General features: G+C 33.8%; 1 protein-coding gene across 4 annotated transcripts; it reads right to left on the bottom strand.

Moving 5' to 3' along the window:
- Positions 1 to 837: 837 nt before the first annotated feature.
- Positions 838 to 19,944, bottom strand: EMB1997 (para-aminobenzoate (PABA) synthase family protein). 4 transcript variants are annotated; one of them, XM_082870951.1, is made up of 16 exons: positions 19,654 to 19,944; positions 16,199 to 16,591; positions 15,417 to 15,601; positions 14,913 to 15,044; positions 14,324 to 14,391; positions 10,658 to 10,722; positions 10,371 to 10,437; positions 8,569 to 8,678; positions 8,394 to 8,466; positions 8,186 to 8,312; positions 6,488 to 6,762; positions 5,692 to 5,771; positions 5,450 to 5,552; positions 4,589 to 4,671; positions 2,072 to 2,689; positions 838 to 1,645 (listed from the first exon to the last, which is right to left on the bottom strand). In XM_082870951.1, exons 3-16 carry the CDS (start codon positions 15,583 to 15,585, stop codon positions 1,144 to 1,146), a joined length of 2,472 nt encoding a protein of 823 aa, XP_082727077.1. In that variant the 5' UTR covers positions 15,586 to 15,601; positions 16,199 to 16,591; positions 19,654 to 19,944; the 3' UTR covers positions 838 to 1,143. The 4 variants fall into 4 exon arrangements, with proteins under 4 accessions (XP_082727077.1, XP_082727075.1, XP_028084528.2 ...); XM_082870949.1 differs by having other exon boundaries at positions 8,394 to 8,678; XM_028228727.2 differs by lacking the exon at positions 15,417 to 15,601.
- Positions 19,945 to 25,774: the final 5,830 nt, after the last annotated feature.

Genomic DNA, 25,774 nt, shown 5'->3' with positions numbered 1-25,774 from the left:
AGTGTTTTTGAAAGATGAATGAATAGTGTTTTTAGCCAGCTTCATTGAGCTGCCAGATTTAATTAGAATTAAAATTTAGTATCAAATTTGATGAAGGTATAACATTACTATTCATTGAAAATGTAAAATTAAAATTTTATATTTTTTTTAACAACAACAATCCTTATATTCCACCAAGCAGTGATGGTGATGCGAGCGTAGACAAAATTCTGTCAAATATGATTAAGAAAACAAATATATTTTATTTCTAATCCACCATTCTTATCAAATCAAATTTAATATAAAATTTAAGCCATAAATACACTCACAACGATCCACTTCTCACAAATTATTGCATAATTAAACCGCATATATAAAATAAATAAATAAACCTTATATATGTCATATGAACATTGACACTATTTACGTAATTAAATTATAAATTTATATAAGAATACATGACTCAAACACAATATAAGTGATAAAAGAAATTTTATTTTTAGGTGATGAAAGGAATTTCATGAGACTCTGCGGCCTATTTGGCATTGCCGTAATTTTTTATTTTTTTAAAATAAAAATGCAAATTGTTCTCAAAAATTATTTTTCCAAAAAATTGTTAAATGCAACCAGCCCCTATTTTGGAAATAATTTTAAAATCAAATTCATAATAAAAAGAAGAAACAACAGCAATGATGCAATGAAATCAGTGACATTATAGCATTTTTTTTATACAAGGGCAGAACATTGGATTTACAAAATCTTTAACAGAGATTTTTCCTAATTTCATGAAATTAGAGAACTACGAACCGGGTTAGCAAAGAATAAACACTGACAGAATACCTTCAACAAGTAATCTTAAAAATTAAAAATATCTTCAACAGAAGACAAATGCATCATGTCATTTGTTAAAATTTAAATCAATCTGCAGATTACACAAAATGCAAACACCAGTTGATATTGGTTTTACTACCAGGAATTTTATTGATTTGGAAAAAATAAAAATAAATCATGAAATCTGTAAAAAAAACTCCAATGATACAACATTAGTTGCACTTCTCTGCAGGCATTCTGGATTTCTCTCAGTTGCAGTTTCAGAATCTCAACTTCAAAGAAGCAAAAAACAAACTGAAATCCTAAAAACAAAAAAGACTGATGGAATTACTTCTATTCTTTTGATAGTGATCCACGCTGATACTCCATAACAGCATTAACCGGTGCTCGTGTTTTGAGAAGCATTTCATTGTACTCGTCTTCAGGATTCGAAAGAGCTACAACCGCACCTCCTGCTCCTATGGAAGCTTCGCCGTCATGAATAACAACCGTTCTTATCACAATGTTAAGATCAAATGTTTGGTTATATGAGAAAAACCCAATGCAGCCAGAGTATATACCCCTCGAACAACTTTCAAGAGAATCAAGAAGTTCCATGGATCTCAACTTTGGTGCACCCGTCATTGAACCACCTGGGAATGCCGCTCTAACACAATCAACCGCACTTACATTTGATTGCTTTTTCCCCCGGATTGTACTCACCATGGTGTGAACTGTCGCATATGATTCCACTTCCATAAGATGGGGTACGTGAACAGAGCCAGGCTCGCAGACCCGACCAAGGTCATTCCTTAGAAGGTCAACAATCATTAGATTTTCAGCCTGATCCTTTTCACTGCTTAGAGAGAAGAGGGAGTGAGAAGGACAAATATTGCGAATGCAATACACATTACAAATATATATACATATTGATTGTCAATTAAAGCTTTTCTTCTTTTTCTTCCAAAGAATTTGGTGAAATGATAAAGCTAATCACAACAACGTTGGCTCAAAAAAAAAGAGAGAAGTGGGCCTATATTGCATTCATAGATGAGCAGATAACCATTTGCTTATAAAATATATATAACTAACATACTATTCATGCCATATCAGAGGTTTTTTTTTTTTTCTTTTCATTCCAATTATCGGATACAGCAAAAGGAATTGCAGTCAAAGTCAATATTTTAGTAACGATTGCTATAGGCAGAAAGCATTTCTCAGAGAAACAAGAACATGTTTCAGCAAATTTCCATCTCTTTAAAAAATAACTGATTCTTATTACCTGCACTGCAATTGTAATTTGAGCAATTCATCTTCCTCTGGTGTTGAACCACGAGCTATAGTACCCTTGATTGGTTTTGCTTCCAAAACACCATTTCTATCCAGTTGTAGAAACCTCTCGGGTGAAGAACAACAGATGCATAGGCCTTCCTTCGAAAAATTAAGCCAAGCAGCATATGGAGCTGGATTCTTTTCTCTGAGTTTTAGGTAAAGTCCCAAAGAATCTATTTCCCCTATTCTCTTTCTCATCTGTGTTGTGTAACACAACTCATAGCTTTCCCCATCCTTAATGAACTTCTGACATTTCTCAACATCTTCGATGTAGCGCTCTCTAGATTTCTCAGCAAAAAAGCCCACTTCAAATGAGGCGCTTGTGACGAGCTGTGAATTTTGAGACATTAACTTCTTTGTAGCTGAAGCCTTCAAGCTGAAAAGCTTCTGCTCTACAAGATCCAAGCATGGTGTCTGAGTTGTGTTTCTATCATGTATGGACATAATATAAACATCGTCATTACGATGATCTATCACTATAAAATTATCGGAAAAGAAAAAACAAGCATCTGGTGTCCTTGATTTATGATGGTTAGATGTCATGCCGCATTCAACTTTGAGGCCATACCTGCATGACAGAAACATCAGTATCAGCCTAATCCAAATTTTGAGATGCATTAGAGAAATTGTGAGGGAGACTGAAAAACCAATACCAATAGACTGAAAAGTGATTGTTTCTAGCTTCCATCATGTATAAGAAAATTTATGATAGACGTATTTCAAAAAGGCCAAAGCCACAATTCCTAGGGTTCTCCAACAAAAATCATACACATGTCACGGACTGGGTTGTTTCCAAGTAATCCGTGTGGCACTTAGACAATCACAACAAGTTTTACTAGATGATGCTAAGTCAACCTAACCCAAGAGAATTGCAACAAGAGAAGCTAGAAACACAAAGAGAGTTTGAAAGAATGCCTTTGTATTTACTTAAGAGAATTTGTACAACTCTTGAATGGATTGGAGCAAATGAGCTCGGCACCTTTGGAACATTCTAGAATACCTTTTAGAAATATCTATACAAATATCTACAAGTCTAGTTATATGTACAAGTGTGTATGTACTTGAATTCGCTAGGGGCTTCTAGAATTCTCCGTGATCTCACATGTGTGCTAGAGTTTGCTAGGAAGTTCTAGATTCTTCTGTTGGCTCCCATTTGGTAGGATTTTTGCCATGGAGAATTCAGCAGGATTCATAAATCTCTCGATGTAGGACAATTTGTGATCTTGCATATTGTAGGTTTTGGTTGTAGAAAGCTTCTAGGGTTAGAGATTTATGAAGGATCAGAGAGTTCATAGGGTTTCTAGCTATGAAGCATGGATACGGATACGAGATACGGATACGACGATACGACAAAACTTAAAAAAATAAGATACGGGTACAAGTAGGATACATTTGTGAAAATTTTATTTTTTAAAATAAATAGTAGCAAGTTACACATATGCTAGAGAGTGTTAAGAAACCACAATGTTTATAATGCAAAAATACTAACTTTTAAAAATTAGGTATTAATTTAAGCTAGTAGCTTGTTTATCTTTTAAATTTTCAATAGGTTTTGCACATATTTCATTTATATTTGTATTATAATAATAGAATAATCCATAACTTATCTCTGTGCTTTTTCCCTTTGGCACAAATAAAAAATATTGTATTCAAGTTTACTTGTTTATTTATTTATTAATATTTAATTTTACAATTATTATATTCTCTTGTTAATCCTTACTTTCTATGTAGTATAGGAGATATGCATGAAACAATTAGGATACATCAATTTGACAAATTCTATTATTTAACTCACTATGTTCTTCTTATCAAAGAACTAAACAAAATATTAGAAAAATATTCTTATATTTATCTTTGCAATTGCAAGAAATGCTACAATTCTAATTTCGTAAAACAAGTAATAAGTGACTTGTGACTTGAAATATCCGATACTCCAAAATTAATGAAAAATTAATTAAGTATTTGATACTTTTAGTAAGTATCAAATAGTTATCTGCGAGTATCCAAGGAGTATCGGTATCCAATACGAATACGATACAGATATGTCACCCTATTTGAAGTATCCGAGCTTCATAGGTTTCTAGGTGTAATTGATATTCCTCATGTCAGAAAGTTAAATGATGCATTGTTTTGGTCATATTGCAGCAAGCAGTTCATGATGTGAATCCAAGAAACCTCAAATTTACTTCAGTACAGACAAACAAATAATTGGAGGATATTTGGGGATCATTTCTGACACCTGCTGTCAAGGTGTGCTTAAAGCCAATTAGACTATTAAACAGTTAAAATCAAAACACGGTATATCATATGCAATAATTTCCAAACAAGTCAGTTTACATATCATTTTGCAACATGACAGAATGGCAAAATCGGATTTACACCACAATTTCCAATAAAAGTCATAAGGAATTGCCAGTAATGAAGAGCAAATTGAAATTTTTTCCATAGCACTAAAACAAAAACATACCCAATGTACCCAATATATCCACCATGAAAATCAAATGGCAATCCTTCAAAATCTTTTTGGTCATAACAAAATGACTGGAGCTCCTGGAAAACATAGAAGAGATATCTATCAAAACTGGTCCTTCCAAACATTTCGAAATTAAGATAAACATCATTCAGAATGAATACATAACACATGATTATGATAAGAACAGATGATTGGAGTTCATGATCATACAAAAGGAGCAATGGGTTAGAATGTATAAGATTACAGAAAATAACATTACGGGAAAAAAATGCAATATTTTCGTTGCCATTCTTTTTGCACACATCCTAAACCAAGAGACATCTCCCATGAACAACAGAGCAATAGTCATGTCTTGTGGTAAGGCTGGGTGTTTATAAGACATTGACAAAATGCAGGTGCTTTTCAGAATGCAACTAGACCACACAGAATTTCATAATTCCCTTTACTTGTTCAAATAAATCGTAATAAAATTAAAAAAATAATTGTAGTGCGTAGTAGATACATGGGAAAAAAAAGTGTAGTTAAAACAGTTAATAAGTCAGAAATGGTGCACACTGACACGTCTACAAAAGATAAGGATTGTGTAGTTAATTTTGGATTTTAAAATTAAGACTTTGTCAAGAAACAAATCATATATTTCACTAGAAGTGTTATTGCAAGTTAACATGTCACTTCTCATCACAATTTCTCATCCAATTTTCAGAACCAAAATACTGGGAAGAAACATAATAAACCATAGTAAATAGGTTTAATAGTCTTACTCTATATGAAATGATATTGTAAAGTAAGATTCTCATGTTCGAGTATGAGAAATACATAAAGCATCTAGCAATCAGAACAATACTCATTGAATACCTTGTTAAAAAAATCAAAGAAACCATTTTCCAAATATGTACTGCTGGTAAAGCCCCGAGCATCTTCAGTAGACAAATAGCCTCCACCTCTAAATGTCATATCACTGGAAGGAAGAAAAAAAAAAAGAAGCTGAATATATTATTTTTCAGAAGATGCATCTCATAGCAAAAGTGAAAAATAAAAACCATGGCAGGTTCTCCAAATGAACGGTCCATGCTATCTAAACCATTCTCTATTCAAACCTTTGATCTGACAATCTGAATGTGAGTTGCTTCCACAGAGAGCCACCTTTACCCCCCATAAATGAAAACCGTGCCCTTCTCTAGACATAAATAAGAAGATTATTATACAATAGAACTTCCAAAATTTTAAAAACCATAAAAATTACATCAAGCTTTACTAAATTACTACAAAGACTTGAACTGAGAAACCAAGTTGTTAAGAAAGAGTAACCATGTTGTTGAGAAAGCAAACGTAATGCACATTGATTAAATAAAAATACATAGCAGTCCTACATATTCTTTTTCTCAAGTCTGTAAATAACATATGGCTTCTTTTTCTTCTGTTACACATATTTTTAGAACTCCTTTAAACACACACACACACACACACAAGACATCAGTGGGAATTTTGCAAAATATTTACAGTTAGAGGAAAAGTTTATGAATTTAATTATTAATGTTTATAAACTTTACCAATAATTTGAATTTTTTTTTTTTTTTTTGAAAAACTACACTGAGTTGTAATCCCCCCCTATATATAACATCTAGTCCTTCCCAAATCTTGGAACTCATGTAGTTCACCCTCTTTACTCCATACGTGAATTTTCAAATATATCTCCTCTATCTTAAGTATAAGAAACATACATCAAAACTGTCATGACGAAAGAAACACACTATCCATTATTATATACACTTTGAAATATGAATTATCTCATAAAAACAGACGAATTCAATTTGAAACAGTAAATACTAAACAATAAGAAAGCTGAAAAACAAATTTCAAGTATGAAGGATCATCTTTGAGTAAGAAACATACCTTTTCTACTGAGGAACTGTCCAACCAAAAGGTGTTGTTGGCTTTATGATCACCAAACAGTTCACAGAAAATATTTCTTGCTCCGCCAACTTCACTGGCTAGCCGTTCAAATTTCCTCCATTTCAACTTCAGAAATTTAGCATCATTGCTCTGATGAGATTGATTTGTCATATTGCACAAGCTGCAGTGGTTGCCCTCACCCAAATCATTCACCAACTGCTTGCTTCTAAGATTATCTCTGAACAACTGGCTTGCATGGGGCACCTGCATGCATGCTAAGTAGAGCTTACTGCTAAGAGTAAATAATAGGTCAGGTTCTATGCACCAAATGCAAATGGAGAAGCACAAAAATTAGGGTAAATTATACTTTCACCCCCTAAAGTATGAGTCACTTCACACTTTAGTCCTTAAAGAAAAGATTCTCATACTCTGGTCCCTAAACTACTTCTCGTTTCCCACATTGGTTCAATTACCAACTCCTGCCACAGTTAAGGGGCAGTTTTGGAATTTTAAACTAGGTTTCCCATTTGGCCCATAAAAATTAAGTTTTCTCACTTTGGGAGAAACAAATTAAGCTTTCCCACTTTGGTCCCTAAATCCAAACCCAAACTAATCTCAAAACCACCCCACTCCAAAACACATTCCCAAACCCTCACAATCTCAAAATCCAACTTCATAATGGACGAAAATGAAAATTTACAATGGATATGAGTCAATAGAGAAACAATGGGCGGGTCGTGGTGGGTGACAAGTGGAGGTGGTCTGCGATGGAAGGTCATATATTGAGATAGTATTTTTGTGAAAGGGAGAAAATAAAGAGGGTGGGGTGGGATGGGATGGGATGGGAGGGAGGAGGATGTGGTCAGTTATGGGAGTGGGGTGAGGGAGGGGAGGTGGTCAGTTGTGGGAAGGTGCACAAAGGAGGGAAGAGAAGGTGAAAATAAGAGGAAATGAAGGTTCACGTGTTGTGAAATAATATTTTAGCGGATTATGTGGCAAGTTGTGATAGGATTTTTTTTTATTTTTAAAGTTAATCAAATTTTTTTGTGGGGTTAGGGAGGGATTAAAGTGGGAAAATATTTTTCTATAACGATCAAAGTGAGAAAAGACCCATACTTTAAAGGGTGAAAATGTAAGTTACTCTTTATTTCCACGGGATATGGGTCAGGTTTGGGTCAACCGAGCCACGTGGCATTTTCCATCTTTAGGTAAATGGTCATTGGAATTTGGACCAAAAGTGAGAAGAATTTGATAGTTTAGGGGCATTATGAGAAAATCAATTCTTCACGGATCAAAGTGAGACAAGGGTCATACTTTAGGGGGAGAAAGTGTAATTTACAACCCATGAGGAAACTTAACGCACTGTCCAGCAATGCTATAAAATTTCCGTAGGCAGCAGTGGCACACAGTGTAATAAATACTTAAACCAGCCCTTCCATCGCTACATTCAACATAGGAGGTTTACTGCACCCCGAAAGATTAAGGCAATCACAATACCTTTCAGATGTGTCAAACCACCGATTATTGGTATATCATGTTAATTATAATACTTGATAATTAAGAAAACCCCCACAATACAAAGTGATGCATGGAGGCATTTAAAATTTTACTTCATGAGTTCTTTTTGAGCCAAAAGGAACCACATATTTAACGATAATAACAACAATCATGAATTAGAATTTTAATAAAGTAGTTTACCAGTATGACGAACTTTTCTCTCGCTTTTGGAGGATGATCTCAACTTGAGCCAATAGTCCTCAGTGATCTCTCTAAAGTTCTTAAATATTTGCCTCCCATGACAGGTCGCAACACTCTCGGGATGAAACTGAAGGCCAAAACCAAAGATAATAGTTGTGAGATATATAAAAGCAGTGTGGTAATTACAAGCACAATCACCAAAACAAACCTGCACGCCATAATGAGGCCTGGTGGAGTGCATGATGCCCATAAGGACTTTCCCACTCATCAACTCAGAATCACTGGAAGGCCAATAACTACCATTTTTAGACTTTCTCAAAGAAGAATTAACAAAGATTTGTTCATTTAGCGGACTTTCATAAGCATCAGAGATAGCATCAGACTTTCGGGTGCCAAGAAAAGAAAGTGTGCCAGTGGAAGAGGTCCATGCTATCGGTATGAGTTCCTTTGGAAGTGATTCTGCATCTACAATAAGGGAATGGTATCGAACCACCTGCATTAATTCAGGCAACCGCAGAAGTTAAGGGTGACATTCCTCGCTCTGTGGATGGGCAGTAACTACTACAAGTAATAGCAACAATTTTAACAGTTTCAGATCCAGAATTCTAAGAACAGTTAAAGTTATATTAACAGTTTCAGATTGTTGATAAGCTAAATTATGGCAACGAAGACAACTGCTCAACTGAGTGTTTAACGTAACCGCAGCCTGCATCCTGCTCTCAAGGGGGTGGGGTAGAGACATAGCTATATCAGAAAGGTTACTGAAAACTTATTAGCGAGTGGGCTAAAAAAATTTTATCCTAGAAAACATGTTTAAGGTCAAACATTTGACATGTAAAAGTAAAAATACTCCCAATTGAACGAACTTACAAAGGGCAATGACGACTGAAAATACCTTCCTTTCAATATAGATAAATTAAGCAGCAAAAAACAAATTAGGATGCCAACAGTGGCAACAGAGAATGGAAAATTAAAAAAAAAAACAAAAAAACAAAACAAAAACAAACTAACTAACAAAATGACAGTACAGTTCTATGCAGTTGCAAATTTCAGTTCCATGCAGCGGGAAGTTTTTTATCTGATGTTAAAAGCAGAAACAGATGAAGAAAAGAAAAAAGAATCCTAGACTTGCACCATGTGCCATGTGACTTCTTCAAATATAGTCTTGATTCACAACAGAGATCAGAGAAGGCCAAAGAGATTATGGAGTAAATGGGAAGTATGTGAGATTATCAATATATCAGTTATTAAAAAAAATCATAATAAAAAATTGAGAACACCTAACAATAGTGAGAATGGTCTACAAATTAAAAGGGGAGAAACTGGAGTAAGGAATATATGTTGGCACTCAAGGAACAAAAAGCAGGATGCCTGTGGAAAAGTTCTCCGCATTCGGTTCTTTAGGGGACTCGTAAACATTGCAAATTCTACAATTTCCAAAGCTGTGAACAAGAACCTTGGGAAAACCAAAAGAAGTAAAAGAAAAAGAAGGAAGCCATTTTCTACGAGAAAAAACAAAGTTTATGTTGTGCAATTTAAACAAAACAATCGTACAAATTTCAAAATGACCAAAAAGTAGGATCGAGGACGTTTAATTGATGGTGCACCCACTGACACCAAAACTAATAGTGATTTCAATATGTTTTAACTAAAATATTTTCTCGAGTGATAGAAACATGAATCCAACAATACTCCAGGGGCTGAATTATTGGTCTTAGTGCATTTCTTCATAAATTGGGGGAAGAAAAGAAAAAAAAAAAAGAACAAACCAAAGGCCATCAAATAATGGGACTCTGATCTGGGCATGGGCTCCTTTGGGTGTCAATTTCAGTTTATGAATGTACATGCAGCCTGTTGTGCAGTCATAATATTTTGTTACGTTAAATTTAAGCAAATCCTAAAAGGCTCAACACAGGAGCACTCTGTGAAGGGGGGCCAAGACCACAGCAGAGAAGGTGGTCAAAATCAGCATGCATCATGCACTGACAGTCTGACATGGGCCCTTCCCTCCTCTTTAAGATGGACAGGGTGATTTACAGGTTTACAAGGCACTTTCAAGTTCAACTCTTTCACATGTTAGCTTTAGCTCATAAAAATTTGATAAGAGCTCACCATGACACATGAAACTATCATAGTAAAGGGCATTAATAAATTTAAACTCTTTAAAATGTATAGTCACACTGACCTTAAATCCTGAATTTCTGCCAGAAGGAATATTATGGAACAGTCTACATCCACTGTGCTCAATTTCACTACAAGGGAGAAAGAAAAAAGTTAATTGGTATAGAAGAAAGTGCACACTAACCCTTCGAAAAAGTACTTTAAAAGAGGAAAAAAATACTCTGCATAGAGGTAGGACGCTGCCGTAGTAATTTCTTTTAGTAAAGCATATTCTTATCCAAAATTATATGTTTTCTCAACTAATGGATGCCTTTAAAAAACCAATATCCTTGCACCTACAGTACACCATACCTCAAACGTCCATGGACTGGTTCAGATGCATGGATAACATGAGCACCATTCACGTATCCTAAAGCCTGTTAAGTCAGTTAAATTATTCAGGTCAATAAGCACCATGAAATAGCTAAAGGAAAACTCGGCAGATTAGAAGGCAAAGGTACAAGTAGAGGAGTTAGAATTTGTTATGGGTTATCAAGCATCACACACTTAGATTTTTAGATTATTTTAAGTCTAAATCACATGTAACAAAATAAAAATAGTGACACTTATGTAGGAAAAAAAATATGCCAATTGAACCAAACCAAGCCTTAAGTCCAATCAAATGGGGTCGGCTACATAAATCATTCTTCTCCACACGACTCTATCAAAGGCCATTTCATTAGTCAAATTAAGTATTTTCATATCTCTATTTACAACACTAACCAATGTTAATCTAGGCCTACCTGGTCCCCCAACACTTCCATCTATCGTTACTGCATCGCATCTCTTCACTACTGCCTGTGTTGATCTCCGTTGAATATGACCAAACCATCTCAATCGATTCTCTCTCAACTTATTTTTTATCGGTGCTACTCCTACCCATTCCCGAATACACTCATTTCTAATTCTGTCTTGTCTAGTCTTGCCACACATCCACTTTAGCATCCTCATCTCAACCACACTCATCTTATCTACATGTTGTTTCTTGGTTGCCCAACACTCTGTCCCATACAACATCGTTGGTCTAATAGCCGTTGTATAGAACTTACTTTTTGGTCTAATGGGTATTCGTTTATCGCACAGTACCCTAAACGCACTTCTCCACTTACACCATCCCACCTTAATCCTATGAGCCACATCCGCATCAATCTCTCCCGCTGTTGTAATAATCAACCCTAAATAATGAAAATGTTCATTCTTAGGCAGTTTTTAGTTCAGAATCTTTACTTTTCCTCTACTTTCATTGTTACTGTTACTAAATTTACACTCCATTTACTCTGTCTTAGTTCTGCTTATTCGGAATCCTTTAAATTCGAGTGTTTTTCTCTAAATCTCCAACTTTGTATTAACTCCTTCTCTAGTCTCATCCACTAGTGATGTAGGCCAAAAGGTACCACGTTGAGGCCACTTAAGTTACATTTTTAATCTTTTAATTTTGTTTATTTGGTGGAGATGATGTGTTTCGTGCACTTGTACAGATTTGGCAAAAAATACGCAAATTCAATCAAAAAGGGCGCGAAAGCAAATCCTCTGTGTGAAAAGCGAAAAATCTGAGCCAGCCAGATCACCACACGTGCGGCCCATCACTGCTTGAGCGGCCCACATGGGCGCTCGACGGCCCAACTAGGGATGCATGCGCAAAATTTTGGATTTATTCTGCTGAGAATAAAAGAAAGAAAAATAGGCTAACCTAGGGTTCGAAAATTATTCGAAGGAAATGAAGGCTAGGGTTTTGAAGAGGTGATTTTTCCTCAAGCTTCTAAGGAAACTTCCATGGGGACTTCCACTTCTTCCACCTCTTTCCACTCCTCCATGAGTGGCTAGGTTATTCTTTTCTAGAGTTTTGATGAAACCCTAGCCATGTAATAAGATTTTTCATAAGCTTTGATTGTGAATCGGTTTGAATCAATGTATGGATGATTTAAAAGTTTTTAATAATTGTACTATTTGTGATTGTCTAATGCTTTTCATACATTAGTTTTCTTTGTGTTTGTGTACAAAGTCATGCTACGAGATACAGGTTGTGTTGCTACCATAGTTTAAAGCAAACGCCTCGTGCTACTCGGGATGATTCGTGCCTGTACGTTGAATGCAACAACTCTCTTGATCAATATTTCAAACTTGTAGTTGTGAAATATTGGATATTTCAAACCGGATTGCAATTATTGGCCGATGTTAAATCTCATTTATGTGGTTAGTGGTGAATTTTTTGCTCTAGGATTTTTCCCAAAGATTTATATCTCAAACCCTAATTTTAATTGTCAATTTAATTATTCAATTTCATTTAATTCTTGTTTAGTCATAATATCCATCAATCTTTTTAATCAAAATTAATTTAAGAATCTAGCAATTAAATTAGTTTAATTTCTCATTTGTCCCTGTGGATCGATACCTGGACTTGCCATTATTCTAAAAGAATTTGGTATAGTTTAGTGTTTATATTTGGTGTGTATAATGACCCATCAACTAGTACGATATCGTTTGCAAAAAGCATACACCATGGCACGTCATCTTGAATATTTCTCGTCAACTAATCCATAACTAAAGCAAAAAGATAAGGACTCAAGGTAGATCCTTAGTGTAACCCTACAGTGATAAGAAATTCATTTGTCTCTCTAGCAGGAAATCTAATAGTGGGGAAAAAAAAAACAAATATGCCAATTGAAACAACAATAACATAAAAGCCTTCAATCTCATACTTTATCTAAAAGCCTTCAATTTGGAGCCACATGTTTTCAAATTTAAACAACGTCCCCAGGACAATGATTTGACACCGATCTTGGAAGGACCGTCTACACAACCTCATAAAAGTGCTTCTCCCAATCAGTTAACACCAAAAAATCAGTAATAAAAGACATAGAGGAAGACTCCTAGCCATTAGACAAAATAAAATAACCTCCCAAAAGTGGAAGATCCATAAGACCCAACTCATCAATGAGATCAGAGAACTCCCGCATGAGTGATAATGCTAGAGGCTCCATATAGAAAGAACTACATAGAACCACTATGTTTGTTAAGCATTCAGTCCCCAAGTCAACTAGGTATCTGGAGGTAGGCTCTAGTTGACCAATATTGCGAGTAAGAGAGAGAAGGACCATAGATAGTTAACAATACCCAAATAATGTCATCCAAGCTAATACTTGAAAAATTAGGGTTGGTAGATTCAAAAGAGGTTGAGAAACTAATCAAATCCAAAGCCTGAAGCCAATCAAAACAGAGATCAACAAATGCTCTTTAGTCCTTTCTTTCCACATTAACCAAATAAAAGTCATAAAACTACTTCTCCAAAGCATTTTTCCTTCAGACGACTTTACACCAAGAGAAGATCATAATTGGATAGAACAATTTTCAATTGAAATCACCCATCTAACACTAGCACTATTGAACCATCATCTTGCTAAAGAACTATAAAGAAAGCAAGTCAATGGTGGGTTTCTAATATCACTGCTATTGCTGGCGCTATCATATTGAGCAATTGCTAAAGTGGTTTTGTTTCTTCTAGAGCCATTTAATAGAAATGAATGAAACATTCACTTGAAAAGGTGATGCAAGTAACCAAAATAGTGAAGGTTACTTTTATTGGGACATGAAGGTTGTTTTCTCACTTTTATAGCTAGACAATTAGGAATAAAGGCTTGTCATATAATTCTTAATCTTTTTTCTTGTCCATAACCTCTCTTCCAAACTGAATATTTTAGTTAGGGTCGCAGAATCTCCAATAAAATAAAATAAAAAACATCCTCATATGAGGAATTCAGAATTGTGATATTAGCTTGATAAGGGCAAAACTAGTGAAAAGAAGAGATAAGTAAGATCTTACATCAGAAGAAAACAACTTTAATGAAGACTAACAATAATAACATAAAAATAAAATGAAGGGAAAACTCATCAATATAATCAAACAGATACAGACGTGATTGATCAGATCACAGTTGCCACTGTGACCAATTTCTTATGAACAAATTTGTAGAGAAATACCTGGTGTCCAAGGCAAACACCTAATATAGGGATGTCCCTACACTCGAGTAGCAGCTTAAGGCATATGCCTGTGAGATTCAAATAAGTTACAAACAAGTAATAAAATTCAGCTAAGTAAAAACATTGTGCAAATAATCTAAGCAGAAATCGATAGCATGACAGTCAACCTCATCACCCTATCACAGCAACAACCAAAACTGTCAAATTCATAAAGGTCTAATGCACAAGGTGCAGAATTCTGAAGTTTCAGCAGCTATATTTCTAATAAGATAGTGTTTCGGTCTGATCTGAACAATATTAATTTGGCAATGAAATATATTGCATCATTCAGGATGTAGATTACATTTAAAACTCCATCCTACAGAAAATGTAAACTTCCACTGTCAACCTTATGTCCAAGGACACTGATTCTGCCTTTTGGGTGATGTAGTTCACATCTGCCAATTGCAATAAATGTAATAATGTATGTGTCATGATACTCAAACTACCTCTAATGTGTGTGTGTGTGTGTGTGTGTCTGTTGTATTCAAACTGCTTACCATAAGCTCATAAGAATAAAAGGCTAAAAAGCAGAGTTCATTTATCTAACCTATATCCGCTGGGCATGTGGGAGAACCGGGACCTGGTGATATAACAATATTGTCAAAGGCATTTTCTTCATACAAGTAATGGTAAATGTCTTCCCATGTCCATTCATCATTCCGCACAACCACTGGAGGCACTGGCAGCATAACAAGTAAAACAACAGATGTCAAAACAAGAGCCATAATCCACTGAAGTCCAAAACTTCTCATTCATAAAATGTCAAATATAAATGTTAGCAATTTTTATTTTCTCATAATGGAAGCCCGTGATATTTTAGATTGGAGGCACAGCTTTTATCAGCATGTTTTCATATCAAGCTGATAATTTTATTTTTTTTAAACAATAAGATATCAATTCAGTGACTAGTACTCACACCTACACCATGAGCCACAATGAAATATTGTTTGATAAATAATGGCAACAACAATGTCCCCCAGGTACTCAACTCAACAAAGCCTCAAGCCTAACTATTTCTATATGGAACTATATTCTTTATAAGATCGCTTACGATAGTTTCCCATCTCGAAGCACAACTTATGTTCATGTTGGCCTTCCTCTTGCCTTATCGGTGCCTTCAACTTGAATAAAAAGCTAGCTCCTCTACAATATTGCTTTCGGTGGCCTTCTTGCACAAGGCAAAACCAGTTCATGATCTCGCTATCTTGTATCTTCAGCATAAACCAAGTCTACCTCCTTGTGAATACAGTCAATTGTCATTTCATCTTTCATTATGAATGATAAACACAACAACCTCTGATTGATGAAATCTTATACAGCATGCTTAAAATTTGCATCATTGAGTATACACTCACGATGCAGCAAGTTAACTCAAAGTAGAGGTTGTTTCTACAGACATAATATGCACGCTTATGGTGATTGGTAATAAAAAATAAAAATAAAAATGTAGCAGTAAATATGCAGTTATCAAAAATTGGTCACAAAGGTTGAATTCAAAATTGTTTGGTATTTTTCAAACAGCACTTATAAGCAAAATTTTGCTACTCGTGGATTTGATGGTTTATCTTTTGTGCTTGTGGGGATCAAAGTTAACATAAATAGCACATATCTTGGTGAAACAAGAATATAGTATGTCAACGACCAAATTGGGAAGAAAAACAAATAAACAAGAATCAGTTTATAATTAATAAAATGTAGATTATAAATTACATGCTACTGAAGTTTTAAAGAATAGAGCTGTGCATCTAAGATTAAGAACAATCTTCAATAACAAAATACTTGCACTAGTAAAAAAATGTAAATAACAATAAAATCCTCAGTATGAGAGCTTACCTCCATTAATGACAGACAACTCTTGGTATATATTGTATGTGTAACTATCATAATTGTCAATCAACAATGTCCGTACAAATTCCAACTTCTGACTTGGCTCCTCCAGCCTTTTCTTTGGTATATGTGATTGTTCCAGGTGTCCAGACAACATATCACTAGAAATCACCATCTCTCGAGCTTCATGATTGAACACTTGAACGCTGTCTTTCCTAATTAATTTACCAACCCTAATAAATGGTTTAGGTACTAGTAAATTTATATTTTTGCTTCGCAACCCTTCGAAGCATGGAGGTGTCACCTCAGAAATTATAGAGCCCAGAGTGAAATTCATTCTCATTTAAAAGGAAGAACAACAAAGTAGTTCAAAAAGCCTTCAGTACACCTTCAAACCGCCTGCACAATAAAAATAATTGCCATTTAGGTACACCTTAAAAATTTCCAGGTGGCTCAGTTTGGTAGTTATAAGCATATTATTATAAATTACTCCACATAGAGAGGTTTAGAAATTTTTATGAGTTGGATAAAACTCCACGTTTCTAAGTTGGGATAAATTTAGTAGAAAATATTGCACAAATAGTTCAGCGAAAAATATATATGCATAGAGTACACATATAATTACACTAGTAGCAACAGGTGCACAAGCAATGCACGTCCAAAAAATTGTAGTTTATGAGTAGAAAAGATGAATAGAAACCGTCCCTGTTTGTGGAGTTTTAAATTTTGAATCAGTCGGCATTTTCAAACTCATCAACTGTTGTTGTCTACATTTTTGAAAAATCAAAAAAGCATGAATATTGACACCAAATGACCTGTACACTTTGTACAATAGTATAGTATAGCTGGTGTGTAAAATTTATATGATAGTATAGATAGTATAGATTATTCCTACAGAGAGAGACAAGAACAAATACTAAAAATATGTCACTACATTGAAACCAGTAAAAAAATTTGGACTTAACTCAGTAACTACAAAATTGAAGCCCCGACCATTTTATAAATCTAGTAAGATTCTTTAATTCAAATGTTATCCCTACATAATCACATGGTTTGTGCATCCATTTTATGTTGGAACAATCTTCTGTGTAAATAAAATAAATGGATACAAAGTCAAACAAAACAAAATAAAACTTACAGAATTTATTTTGCTGAACCAAATTACTAATTAAAGACCAAGTCAAGTGTGTGACACTCTATCCTTAAGACAGATTCACCCCGCTACGGTACTTATGGTTAAGTGGCATCTATCTCCCAGGATACAATGATCTTAACCAATTTGTAGTAGCATTCCAAAACAAATTGTTCGGCGAACCAAACCTGTGTTCTAACTCTCTGATTATTTAATCTAAAACTAATATATGAAGAATAAATGCACTAGGACAAAATCTGGACAGCAAAAGCAAAAAAGCAGACTGATTTTCGGATGGAAAAATTCGATCTTCAAGACTGCTGGAATTGATGGGTATATATAGGCACTAAACCTTGTCCGAACAGGTTCCAAAGTTTGAATGAACAAATGCAAAGTATTTATTTTAAACAATTCTGACCGGTAGCACTTTGAACCCTTAAATTCAAACAAATAGTTTAATATATATATATATACAAATAGTTTAATATATATATATATATATTTCAAATAGTTTAAATAATAAAGTACCAACAGTTCCTTTGACTTGGTCCACCAACGGACAAGTTTTCAAAAATTGTTTGAATTTAAGGGTTCAAAGTGCTAACGGTCAGAATTGTTTGAAATAAATACTTTGCATCTGTTCATTAAAACTTTGGAACCTATTCGGACAAGGTTTAGTGCCTATATATACCCATCAATTCCAGCAGTCTTGAAGATCGGATTTTTCCATCCGAAAATCAATCTACTTTTTTGCTTTTGCTGTCCAGATTTTGCTCTAGTGCATTTATTCTTCATATATTAGTTTTAGATTAAATAATCAGAGAGTTAGAACACAGGTTTAGTTCGTCGAACAATTTGTTTTGGAGTGCTACTACAAATTGGTTAAGATCATTGTATCCTGGGAGATAGACGCCACTCAATCGTAAGCACCATAGCGGGGCGAATCTGTCTTAAGGACAAAGTGTCACACACTCGACTTGGTCTTTAATTATTAATTCGGTTCAACAAAATAAATTCTGTAAGTTTTATTTTGTTTTGTTTGACTTTGTATCCATTTATTTGATTTACACAGAAGATTGTTTTAACAATCTTAAGACAGATTCGAATTATTCTGTTTACAGAATTTTTCGTTTGTTTCCTTTTCTCTTTCTTCTTTTAAGAAAATTATTTTCTGTGGATTTACAAAATAATATTCTGGTTGGAAAAACAAATAGTGATTATATGCTATTTGACAGATAGTAGTAATATACTATCTATTTTCTTTGACAACTAGTAGTACAATACTGATGTCATTAACAATTCAGAATATATTTTTGTGGAATTTTTTCAGAAATTAATTTTGGGTTTTAGAAATTATTTTCTGAGTTTTTATTAATTAAAATTCTGTTTTAGTATTTTAATTATTGAAGTGTTACAGAAATTAATTTTTTATGTGGAATTAATTTGGTTGAATAAAATTTTATTTTATTTCCAAATTAATTGAAAAATAAAAGTTATTTTCTTATTTCTTTTATTTTACAGAATTTAATTTCCTGTGTGGAATTAATTTGGTTGAATAAAATTTTATTTTATTTCCAAATTAATTGAAAAATAAAAGTTATATTCTTATTTCTTTTATTTTACAGAATTTAATTTCTTGTGTGGAATTAATTTGGTTGAATAAAATTTTATTTTATTTCCAAATTAATTGAAAAATAAAAGTTACATTCGTGTTTCTTTTATTTTTTACATAATTTAATTCTTTGAATTTGGTTTTTGAATTATTTATTGAGTTCTACAAAATAAATACTGTAATTTTTATTTTATTTTGTTTGAATTATTTCAAAGTATTTTATTTACACAGAAGATTGTTCCAACATTTTAAACCCCAAAACAAAAAACAAAACAAAAATAAATAAATAAACAATGAATTTGTTGACACAAATTGTGATTAAAGAGTAGGTTGCATATCCAAAATTGCATACACCCGCCCAAAGTTGTGAGCTTCCATTGTTTTGAACCAAAATAAAATTTGTTGAGTGTGAGAACAAAATCAGACTCGGAAAGAAATGAATCACATCAGAAGATCTCATACTCATATACGAAATCAAACTCGAAAGTATATATACACGCCATGTATTATATCTACATCTATGTAACATATAAAAACACGATTTTTTTACTTTTCATATATTGAAATCTGTAAATGGGCAGATCGAGAAACATGAACAGGGAAGAAAAATGAGCAGATCTCACAAACAGAGCACAGAGCACGGAACAAAGAAAAAAAAAAAAAAAAAAAAAAAAAAAAAGAGGAATGTGTGAATTGAGGTTGGATTGAGAAACGAACCTCGGATATCATTGGCGGGAATGGAAAGCTGAGAGAGCTTGGCAAGTTGGGGAACAACAATGGCCTCTCCTCCTCCTCCTCTGTTGTTTATAGCCACCGCATCTCGTATTTTGGTTTTAGAGCAAGTGTAGATAGAGAAGCGGCGGTACATAAATTTTTAGTTGATTTTAAAAGTTTTTTTTTATTTTTTTTATTTTTTGTGGGGGTTGGGATGTGAACTAGAGATGGAGGGGTGGGAAGAAAAAGTGACCAAGTGGGGGTGGGTAGGTATCGACCAACCTACGAAGTCCAGGCATGCGCTGCCCACGTGACTAATCTCAATAAATGTAGGATACTGATAGAAAAATGGTAGGTGCCTTAAATATTTTATTAATATTTTTATTAAATATTTTACGTGAATATGAAATTTAATAAAAATATTAATAAAATTTTTAAAACCCCTAATATTAATGGGGGTGTTTGGGAAGAAAAAAAATAGCTAAATTTAGGTTAAAAATCACAAAAAGACAAAATAGGCTAAAATAGCTAATAAGACAAAATATCACATCAAACCCATAATCATTTCACTTTTTCTCTCACAAACATCACATCCAACCACAAAAAAAATCCAATCATCTTCCCAAACACAAAAATTTTAGCCTACTTAAAATAGCCAAAAACTAAAATAGCCTACTAAAATAGTTACTTCCCAAACGAGGCCAATGTAGAGGATAAATTACGAGAGGTTTCTCTCGTCCATATTGGACAGTGGAGAATTGTTAGGATTTCGTGGGCCTACCACAAAAGTCGTATCAATTATTCGGACCGTTTGATATATAAAGTTTATTAAGGATTAGTTTGAGATGTTTTAAAAAAGTACACTTTTTAATTTATTGGCTTGTATAGATTGGGTTTGGGTTGAGTTTGATGTGATGTATTAGAGAGGTGATGTGATTTAAATAAGATGATGTGACTTAAATAGGATAGTGACTTTTTGACTTTTTGTATTATTTAATTTATGTCAAACTAACCCTAAGTATTTTATCTCTATTAAAAATTATATTAATCGAATATCAATAATAACTTGATAATCTTTATACATTAAACAATTCGAATTATCAATACCGCTTCCGTGGTAAACCCAGAGAGGCCCAATAGCACCCTAACCAGAGAGAACCCAAGTTCGTTACAAATACACTTAAAATATAAACAGTTCTTCGGGTTCTAAAAATTATACATATCTTTTATCAAAAAAATTATTTAATAAAATTAATATGAAAAAAACTCCTAAATACTCTCCTATATATTTTTGACATTATTAAAAATTTAATTAACTTAATAATTTATTAATAAAATAAATTATTTATTATGTAATTAAAAATTTAAAGAGGTAGAATGTAATTTGAGAAATGTTATGTATTCCAAACATTCTACCAAATCTCTCACATGAGGTGGACTCACATAAATCCACATGTGTGTGGGTCCCACACTCATGTGAGAGTTTGGTAAAATATTTGGTAGAATATTTAGAATCCCTAACATAACTCATGTAATTTATAGTTTGGAAAGTGGGTTGGTTTTTTAGCTTTTGACTTTTTTTGACTATTTTAGCCTGGGCTAAAAAGCTTGGTTTGGAAATGACTTTTTTAACTTTTTTTATGAGAGAAGAGTGTAATGATTATAAGTTGGATATGATGTTTTGTTTGTTGTGGTTAAAATAGTCTATTTTATCTTTTGTGACTAAAATAGCCACAAACCTCATTGCCAAACGGAAGCAAAACTCATAAATGTATTTATAATTTATCCTAAAAAATATTAGGTAACTTGCACTCACCTCTAGTGCAATTTAAAAAAAAAATACAAAAACTAACGAAAAATGCTTTGGAGCTTTAATTTTTGAGCTTTAAAAATAGCTCTAATGAGTTGGTAGTGGACTCCACCCACAGTGATGTGATGTTTTGATCTTGGTTTGTTTTTATTTTTATTTTTTTTTGTTTATTGCCATATCATTAATGCACCATTAAAGTATCAAAATTAGTAATCTGAATAAACTAATACATATGATAAGATAGATACTAAAATAAATAAAAATAAATATACGTTACACCTCGATGGTTTTCTTTTGAAGCCAAAAATCATATATATATATATATATATATTAGTGTTTTTCTCCTTCTTAGATGACACATTTTAAGAGCTTATTTTTTTCTTAAAAAGTCACATTTATATATTTTCTACATATATTTAGAGTTCTATACAAATTCAAACTCAATTTAAATTATACTAACTTTACTTATTTTCTTCTATATTTTGACATTATATTACAAATGATTAATTACTTCACATACTGAAATGTATCTATTTTTGAATGTTTTTATTTATTTTTTCTTTTTGAATTTAAATGTTGTTATGAGATTCTTTATTGATTAGTCGTTGTTTAATTTCTTGTATATAATTGATATTTTAATTTAATTAAAAATGTTTATTTTATAATCTTGTAATTTAATATATATCATATAAAATCATATATGACAATTCAACTACAACATATTTATATTTAATTTTTTCAATAAATTTTATATAGTTTATGTTTCTATATATTTTTATTTTTCAAATGAATATAAAAGAAAATTAGATAGTTAGACTTCTTTGTTCTTCTAATTATTTTTAATATCAATATGACTACTTATTTTACTGTCTTATAATTTAATATATATCATATAAAATTATTATATGATAATTACACTTTTATAATACTGTAAAACTAAGACTATGAAAATACAAAATAATTTAACTAAAATGAATATATATAAGTATTCACTTTTTATAGAACGATAGCGCCAATATTATCAAAATAAATAATTAAAATCATATTTTAATTTTAATTTTAAATTAAATTTGAAATTATTTTTTTATAACACACATATCGTACTATCAAATATATATATTTTTTAAAAAAATATATCACACGAGTCAACTGATAATATTTTCAAATGTTGTTGAACCACCATATTTAACTTCTTTTCATACCAAAAAGATTAGGGGATAAAAAAATTGAAAAGTTTTTCTAAACACAAACCGAACAAGGACCAGGGTATGTTTGGTTTGTATTCGTAGAGTAGTTTTTGAGATAAAAAATACAAAAACTTGTTTGGTTTGTTTTTTTTTAGAAATAATTTTGAAAAATTATTTTGGGGAGAGAATTTTAAAAAAAGTGATTGATTTGATGTGTATGAGAGAGAGTGTAATTTTAAAAAGTAGGTAACCAAATAAAATTTTGAAATTTTTTTAAAAAAATTTTGTTTAATTTAATTACTCTTAAAAATTTATTTGTAAAAAAAAATTTCAAAAATTTTTCTGAAAAACAAACCAAACAATATCTCCCAAGGTATATAAGAGAAAAACCAACTCCCAACAAGTGTGATTATGACTTGACTTGTATGAAAAGGATGCCCATGGAAGAATTTTTTGCACAAAAAAGCATTTGACCTAGCTACTTCTAACACATGAGATCTTTGAACTTGCAAAATATTTGCAAGAAGACTTCTGGGGTTGGCTTTGCATTTTCATTGGTTAAAGTTGTTGGGTTTAACATGCTTTCATTGAATCTGGAGGCAACAATTGTCAAAGATCCATTTCCCACAGACAATTTCTAGTAGGAAGGGCATAATTTATATTTTAAACATGAGAAATCAGTCCAGATTTTAAAAAAACAAAAACAAAAACAAACAAAACAAAACAAAACATAGAGTATGTAAATGATTAATAAATTAAAAAAGAAGTCTTTATCTTTATATCTTCTTTTTTCCTATGGTATGGTAACGTATATATTCACTAATTATTTAGGAATTTTGAAATATCATGCTGTATTATTCACGTATTATTCTTCATTAATAATGTATAGAAATATTTTATGGGGTGAGACAAAATCAATCTATCCTCAATGTTGGATTGTTTAGTGTGGGAATGTATTTTCTGAATACCAACACGTGGCAAGGTGACGCCGACGTGTCAGCCGAGGTGCCACGTGTGCAGGTTGTGACGCCGAGGTTATCTCGGTAAGGCCGAGGTTATCTCCGAAGATATCGGAATCCGAGATAAATGAACAAAAGATAAGGGACAAGAGTCCTAGAGTAAAGAGGAGACTTAGCCAAGATAAAGATAAAACTCTTAGGGAGTTTATCTTTATCTCTTGAGAAATCCAAAGTAAGCACTGAATGGGAGTCCATAGAAGTCAGGCTTCTAGTGGGATCAGGATTGAGTTGGCTATAAAAGAGAGGCACTCCCATGAGTCTAAGGTATATTTTTTATACTCAAGCTTCTGAGTTTAGCACTTGATTATCTTTGAGAGATATACTGACTTGATCGTCGGAGTGCCCCCGGGTGGAAGAGCCACCGCCGGAGCCTTTTATTTCTGTTACAGGTAAGCTGAAGCCATCTATTCTACCGGTGCTCTCCAGCTGATTACTAGGCGGGCAGTGTGGTCAGAAAATCACCCACACAATTTGGCGCCGTCTGTTGGAATCTTAGAAGAATAAATGGCCAGTAACGGACAGAAGGAAAACATTGGGGGCGACACTCCTACTGGGAGTGGCAGACCAATTGACCTTGACATTGAAGAAGACAATCACAATACAAAAACTCATAACCAGGGCCACGGAGAGAAAGACGTCGACCAGGAGGGCGACACTTCAAAGAAGACAGACCAAGGCGAGTACTATCACGAAGATAACCTTCAGGTATGGAGGGATAGGTGCCTACGGAGGGATGAGGAAGTAAAAGAATTAGCAAACAAGTTGGCAGACCCACAGTCGGTCGTCAACTTCATGATGTAAAATAATGTCATGCAGCTACCATACCCGCTGCAGGATACACCGATGCCAGCAACTAATACCCAGAAGGGAAGAAGAAGAACAATCCCCGAAGTCCCTCAGCACACCAGGAGCGGACGACACTCTCACTGACCTTCTAGGGAAGTCGGACGAGAGGAGCCAAGACGAGAGGAGTCCCAAAGAACGCATCACACGAAGGGCCTAGGGCCCAAAGAACATCGCCATGTTCAAGGGCAGGCACTCTACTTTGACACAACACATGTAGAGAGATCAAAACGAGCCCACCATGAGACTGAAAGCAGTGTACCGAAAAGATTGAAGTCCAAAGATAGCCGAGCTCCAGAGAGGAGTAAAGAAAACTTGAGAGATTACCTCAAGAAGAAACAACAGAATACTGAAGCCGAGGTAACTTCCCCGGTTAAGCCAAAGACACCATTCTCGGTGGAACTGGACAAATTTCAAGCACTAAAGAGATTCAGTATGCCAAGGTTCCAAATATATGATGGTAAGTCAGATCCCAACTTCCACGTTGGGCTATACTTGAATTCAATGGCATTATATAGTGGGAACGAGTTGTTGCTCTGCAAAGTATTCCCCTCGTCCTTCGGGAAAATTGCATCAGCTTGGTTCCATAAACTACCGAAGGGAAGCGTAAAGACTTGGGAAGGCCTGGCCGAGATGTTTGTGGCCAGGTTTGTGACAAATAAACTTCAGCCCTTGAGGGTCGACGCAATGATGGCTTTAAAGATCGCCAAGGATGAAGGCCTTAGGGCCTACGCAAAAAGGTACTACGAGGTGTTCAATCGAATACCTAATTGCAACTAAGAGGTGGCGGTTGTATCATTCAATAAAGGCTTGAAAGATGACTGCCCACTACGGAAATCTTTGGCAAAAACATTACCAAAAAGCATGGAAGAACTCATGGCGAGAATAGAGAAGTACGCCAGAGCCAAGGAGAATACGTCGGGAAATAAAGAAACAAAACAGGAGAAAGGAAACGGCTCGCCGAAGCGAAGCCGAGGTAACAACGGACTAACCAAACAAGAAATGGACTTGAAGGCAAAACAAGCAGTAACGACCATATTCCGAGTCCCGATCCACAAAGTCTTGGATTAAATACGAAACCAACCATATTTTAGAGGACCGACAAAAACACCAGGGGAATTCATGGGAAGAAATGTCGGTAGGCGTTGTGCTTACCATAATGAGGAAGGGCATCCAACTCAGGGCTGTAGAGCCCTAAAAGCACACTTAGAAGACTTGGTAAGGCAAGGACATCTGAGGGACCTTGTTGATGAGACCAGGACTAA

The sequence above is a fragment of the Camellia sinensis genome, chromosome 5, assembly GCF_055761805.1.
Source record: "Camellia sinensis isolate YWXY chromosome 5, ASM5576180v1, whole genome shotgun sequence".
Classification (NCBI taxonomy): domain Eukaryota; kingdom Viridiplantae; phylum Streptophyta; class Magnoliopsida; order Ericales; family Theaceae; genus Camellia; species Camellia sinensis.
This window is presented reverse-complemented; position numbering and strand designations above follow the sequence as displayed.